We start from the raw sequence: 6,422 nt of genomic DNA on the forward strand, positions 1-6,422 counted from the left end.
GTTAGCCTTTTTTAAACGTCCTGTCTCTGGAGGTTGCCGAAGTTGGTTTTCTTCGGCCTCCTTCTCTCGCCCAAGCCCAGGGCTGGGACGAGGCCGGTTCCCGCCTGCAACCTGCACTGAAGACAGGAACCTTGGAAGCCGGTACCGAAACGCTCGGAAACGGCACCAAAGTACGCATCCTAGGGCGGAAAAGCGTTACCAAGACACTCGTCCCCAGAGCCGCTTCCTGGGACTCTCTAGCCGCCTACCGCTTCTCGGTGATGTTCCGGTTTCCGCCCTCCTCCTCGCGCTGTTTCCGCTTCTTCCCTTCGGCCGCCGGATTTTGACGTGCTCTCGCGAGATTTGGGTCTCTTCCTAAGCCGGCGCTCGGCAAGGTAGGTTGGCGGCCTGCTCTCGGACGGAACTTTTCTTATTGGGTTGAGGAAAACGCCTTTTGGAGTCAGGCGCTGGAGCGGCGGGCCTTGCTCACCTGGTGGGGATACAACCGATTACCCGCCCTGTGCCCTCCGATGGCTTCTGCGGGTCTGCGGGGCGAGCGGGGCCTGGCCGGGGGGTGCGGGCGGGAGGGCGAGCCGGCGGCGCCTGCAGCCCCGGCCGCGTAACGCTGACCGCTGTGCCTTTAGTTCTCCCAGGAGAAGGCCATGTTCAGTTCGAGCGCCAAGATCGTGAAGCCCAATGGCGAGAAGCCGGACGAGTTCGAGTCCGGCATCTCCCAGGTGAGAGGGTTTCCCTGGGGTCTGGGATGGGGGGAGGCGCCCCGCTCGGGAGGGAAGGCGGCCGCGGGTGTGCTGGGCCCGGGATGCTCGGACGCGCGCTGAGGGTCGGCCCTGCTGTTCGTTGCTTCTTAGGCTCTTCTGGAGCTGGAGATGAACTCGGACCTCAAGGCTCAGCTCAGGGAGCTGAATATTACGGCAGCCAAGGTAAGCTGGCGCTCCCTCGGCTGGGAGGGAGGTTGCGGCGCGTCTCCCCGCTCAGTGCCTGGGAGGGTTGTTAGATGACCTGGGTTACGGTTGATGATGACTTGCCGCCTGGCCGCCTAACCTGAACTCAGGTTCGGCCGTGTTGTTTGGGAGTGATGCCGCCCAGGTGCAGGGAGTGGGGTTGCAGGTACCCTGCAGCTTAAGCTGTCCACGTGCGGGCGGTGGAGAGACGTGGAGTAGGGAGGGCCTGGGCCGGTTTTCGGACCTTATTTGCCCTTACTTAGTTATAGATACAGCAAAGAGCTATGGGGAGCCCAGAATGAGACTTTCTACACTTAGCCCGGAGTTGCCGCAGGCGGGGGTGCAGAAGTGGCAGTGATTGGCCTCCTGGCCTGGACAGTCTCCCTTCCTGGAATAAGGAAATGTGAAGGTTGGAGAGAGATGAGAACATCTCCGAAGGGTGCATTTATCATTAACTCAAAACTAGTATTCGTTTGTAATGCAGCTACGGTGTTAGTGATAAGGTCTTATCCTCTAATTTGACCACAACGTTTACTTTCACTTTCTGAAGCAGTTAACAAAGTGGATTTTTGTTTTTTTCTTTAGGAAATTGAAGTTGGTGGTGGTCGGAAAGCTATCATAATCTTTGTTCCCGTTCCTCAACTGAAATCTTTCCAGAAAATCCAAGTCCGGCTAGTACGCGAATTGGAGAAAAAGTTCAGTGGGAAGCATGTCGTCTTTATCGCTCAGGTATGTGTTCTGTTGCAGCACGTTTCTGTTGGTGAATTTTGCTAAAATTGCTTGTATTTAGACTGAATTAATAGTTGGAATCATGAAAACAATCCTTTTATGAATCCAATTGGGTAGAAAGATAAAGTACAGGTGGAACGCGGTGGCTTAGGCCTGTAATCCCAGCACGGGAGGTGGAGGCGGGTGGATCACTTTAGAGACCAGCCTGGGCAACGTGGTTAGACCCTGTCTACAAAAAATAGAAAAATAAATTTTAAAAAGAAAGACAAAGTACACTCTTTAGGAGTTGAAACAAATCTGTAAAGTGACAGACTGCTGTGTTTTGAATTATGAAAATGATTTCGCATATTTAAATTTCCACAAGTCTAGTGGGTTGCTTACAGAGATGATCAAACTAAGAAATCTGTTACAGGCCGGGCGCGGTGGCTCATGCCTGTAATCCCAGCACGTTGGGAGGCTGAGGCAGGCGGATCACGAGGTCAGGAAATCGACACCATCCTGGCTAACACGGTGAAAACCTGTCTCTATGAAAAAATACCAAAAATTAGCCGGGTGTGGTGGCACGCGCCTGTAGTCCCAGCTACTCGGGAGGCTGAGGCTGGAGAATGGCCTGAACCAGCAAGGCGGAGCTTGCAGTGAGCCGAGATAGCCCACTGAACTTCAGCCTGGGCGACAGAGCGAGACTCCATCTCAAAAAAAAAAAAAGAAACCTGTTACAGTTCAGATCGGGGATTGGTGCGAACTGAAGTCTGGGGAATGAAGTTCCAGGATAAAAGTAGTATTCTGGGTCATAGGCATGGGGAAAGGCGTATCTGGGAGATTTTTTCCCACTGGCGTATTAGTAGAGGCTGTGGATTCTGAATGAGTTATTCAAGAATCAGGAAGTAACTCCATAGAACGGTTCCCTCAGTCAATTGTTGGTCTAAGTTGTTTAGCCTTCTCGAACTTTGAACTTATCCTTGCTTTTAAAGCAGTATGGTAGAGCTTTTTGTCAATTTAAGGTCTTTTTTCATTTTGTTGCATGTTAATTTTTACCTTACAGAGGAGAATCCTGCCTAAGCCAACTCGAAAAAGCCGTACAAAAAATAAGCAAAAACGTCCCAGGAGGTGAGTATTTTAGTAGTTTCAGAAGTGTGTGTACCCCTCTTATTAACAACTCTTAATTTGTGTAAGTTGTAGTTTATGAAAACAGATGTTCAAGTGAGATTTTTTGAGTAGCAGCATTTAAATGGTTTCCTGTATAGTTGCACATGATATGTTTTAGAATTCTAGATGTAAAACATACATGTATTCAAGTAGCCATTGTGTGTCTATTAGGTCAGTGCTGTCACAAGATGAGATGATTTCCTCCGATTATTTGTGCACAGGCTAGGAATGAGGAGAAGGAAAAGTGATATAGCATGCTAGACATAGTTGACGTGGGCTTGGATTTATCTCGTATGTTTATTTTTGCTGTGGGTTGGAGTTAAAAAAAATGTAGGATTTTGGTGATAACATTACAGGTTAAAATCACTGCAGTTGAAGATGCTGATGGAAAATGATTCATGAACTTGATTGACTTACAGGTTATCGCATAAACTCAAATATTGGTAGTTGTCTTCTTGAACTAGATATTTTGGTATTTTGTTAGTCTCTGATTAGTATGTTGTTTTACAAATGAGAATTATTAAATCCCTGTGGACTTTTCCCTAGGGATGAGTTTAAGAAAAAAAAAAATTCTAGTTATGCCTGTACCCTATAACATGTATAATTTGTATTGTTATCCTCAGTGGATGAGAAAACTGATCTAAGGCTGGGATAACTTGCTCATTGCAACTAATACTAGTAATGCTAAGAATTTTTTTTTTTTTTCAACTCAGTCTTGTTCTGAAAACTGCTAGAAAATAGTGTGGGAATCTAGTAATGTGTTATTGTATCGAACTGTGGTATGTGGAAAGGTAGGTGCCAGGTTTTCTAGAGCTTGAATTCTGTGGCTTAGTACTTTGAAAAACTTTTATAGGCAGAGTGGCATAAGAACTTAGGATTTTTTATTTTTTCCCTAAATCATGACACTTGAAGAGGGTTTTGGAAACTCAGTTCTGAGAACCTGAGTTAGGACATAAGAACAGTCCCTGTGCTTTCTACACAGCAAAAGGACTGTCCCTCAAACCCATAGCTTTAGTTCCCCTCAGTACAAACCTCTGTTTTCCAAATTTTCTCAGACAGTGGCTTCACAGTGTTTCTGGTGGGACCTAGTTAGTTTGTACATTGAAAGCCTTCCCTCCTTCACACTAAGCCTAGCTGGTAGGTCATAGTGATTCTATCACTTTTCCAATCTGGCTTCCTGCTTTCAGATTTATCTTCCCTATTCAGTAGAGCTATCTTTATCTAACTCAGGTGAAATGCTGAAATGGATAGTTTTTGGGTATAGCAGGGTTTTTCCTCTGAAGCGCTGCAGTCCCTGTGGTTTGTGATGATTGAGTTGTGGTGCCATTGCTTTCCATTTTAAAAGATTATAGATGACATTGGAATCTAATTTCCGTATTTGGGTGCTTTCCTAGTATTGTAAGAATATGCTTAATTAATGAGTCGCAATGAATAATGCATTTGTCTTGATTTGCTTTCTGAAAGGTGATGAGGGTTTTGGGAAATGGACTTTCTTCCGGCTTTTGCCCTTTGTGGCTGTGGCATATTAAGATGTTGGCAGTAAAATTGAGAGCCACCAGAAGATGTTAACTGTGTATATGGGCGCTGCCAGATAGGAAATCCAAATGAGTAGACTGTAGTGTTATTGTTAGCTACCGTGGGGTGAGACCTAGACAGATAACCATATGTAAGGCAGCTCCGTAAATGCTGAAACAAAGAACCGTTTCTTGACTTAATCCTGATGTCTTGTGGTACGTGGTAGCTGCCCCAAAAGCTTGCAGTTAATTGAAACTTCTCATTTGTTAGGTGGCAGGTAGGTAGGTTTTGAACTTGCTAGTGATATTCAGATGAGAGGAGCGAGATTGCAGTGGCAGTTTTTGTGACACTGATGGGTTGGAAATCAAAGACCCACATGTGTGGGGAGGGGCAGCTATCCTAGAGCTGGTGATAGAACAGTGCCTTGGGGTGGAAGATTGCCTCATTTGATCTTAGAGAACAAGGAGTTTGGATGATATCTGGGAGGTCTAGGAGAGCTCTTGAAGGTCTTTTATAAGTAAATTATGTGATCATATCAGTTTTTTAGAAAGATTATCTCGACATTGGAAGGGGGGTGGTTTTGGAGATGAGCAAGAGTATTAAACGTTATTGTAGTGATTTAGTTGAGAAATGATACAAGTGAAAATAAAGATGTGTAAGAGTCCTCACTAATCTCACATTCTCTAGAGATGGTCACTCATTGCCTTGGTGAGTTTGCAGTTTACCCCAGAGTAACATTTAAAATTGACTGAGCTTTTGAAATAAATCAATAAGCTATTACCCTATTCTAGGTAGGTAAAAGCTATTACCCTATTACCCTATTCTAGGTACGCTTTAGTTTGGTATGTGAAATATAACAAGCTTATTTGAAAATGAGTGTTAATTTGACTTCAGGAACCTGGGATTTGCATTTTCATTTTGACTTAAAGAGGTGCCCTCTGGAGTTCACCAGAGGGCAGGCATTGCTAGGTTGCTTACCTTTTTAACTATTCTTTTAGCCGTACTCTGACAGCTGTGCACGATGCCATCCTTGAGGACTTGGTCTTCCCAAGCGAAATTGTGGGCAAGAGAATCCGCGTCAAACTAGATGGCAGCCGGCTCATAAAGGTTCATTTGGACAAAGCACAGCAGAACAATGTGGAACACAAGGTAATAGGTCAACATTTTATCATGGACAGGTTCAGCCACAGTGAGAGTGGATTTTAGTGTAACCAGTCTCCATGCGCCACCATAGCAATGACGATAGTAAACTCGACTAGTTCTTTTACCTGCACTTCAGCCCGCTCTCCTTTGGATTATGTGTCAGGTGTTAAATGGAGATGTTTCAAGAATTGAACACTTGAAATTCTCTGTACCTTTTGGAAGTAGACTCATTCTGTGGTCTGACTTTTAGTTAGGCTGTATATTCTTGGTGAGTTAGGGGTGGGTGGTGATGGCATCAGTGTCTTGGGAGGACATAACCATGTGGGTGACTGCTGGGGTCCCCTGATGGCTTCCCCGGTGCCGTAGTGTACAGTCCTGTCCCACAACATTGGAGAGGAGCTTGTCCCCGGTCACAAGACTGCTGCGGACATGTTGTGTGTGCGCCTTATCTTCTCAGTACTTAGTTGCTGAGGAGAAAAACCATACAGGGCACGAAATAATTTCACGAAGCTATTAGGTTTTAAGCTGAGTGTGTATTTCAAAGTTTTGTGATGAATTCCTTCTTTTCTTGTAGGTTGAAACTTTTTCTGGTGTCTATAAGAAGCTCACGGGCAAGGATGTTAATTTTGAATTCCCAGAGTTTCAGTTGTAAACAAAAATGACTAAATAAAAAATATATATTCACAGTACTCTGTTTCAGTTATGTTTTTCAAAATTCCAAACTCACGGATATGCAGCTGTCTTCATTATCAGTGGCGTCCTGTGGGCCAGAGGATTTCACCAGGAGGGGTGTCTGTGCCAGAAAGCTTGATGCCTGTGAGGTTCTGCTTGTATTCAGGGGTACAAGTGTCATCACATGATGCTGCAGAAATAACTGAATATTGGCACTTTTGCATGGTTCAAACTAAAAATATACCAGGTATTTTTTTATTGTGATATACGTGAAAT

General features: G+C 45.0%; 1 protein-coding gene across 1 annotated transcript; it reads left to right on the forward strand.

The window, feature by feature from the left end:
• Window positions 1-233: 233 nt before the first annotated feature.
• RPS7 (ribosomal protein S7) lies at window positions 234-6,163 on the forward strand. The gene is made up of 7 exons (XM_003276538.4): window positions 234-374; window positions 624-716; window positions 849-920; window positions 1,527-1,670; window positions 2,713-2,777; window positions 5,330-5,480; window positions 6,049-6,163. Exons 2-7 carry the CDS (start codon window positions 642-644, stop codon window positions 6,124-6,126), a joined length of 585 nt encoding a protein of 194 aa, XP_003276586.1. The 5' UTR covers window positions 234-374; window positions 624-641; the 3' UTR covers window positions 6,127-6,163.
• Window positions 6,164-6,422: the final 259 nt, after the last annotated feature.

Source organism: Nomascus leucogenys, chromosome 19, assembly GCF_006542625.1.
Source record: "Nomascus leucogenys isolate Asia chromosome 19, Asia_NLE_v1, whole genome shotgun sequence".
NCBI classification, from domain to species: Eukaryota; Metazoa; Chordata; class Mammalia; order Primates; family Hylobatidae; genus Nomascus; species Nomascus leucogenys.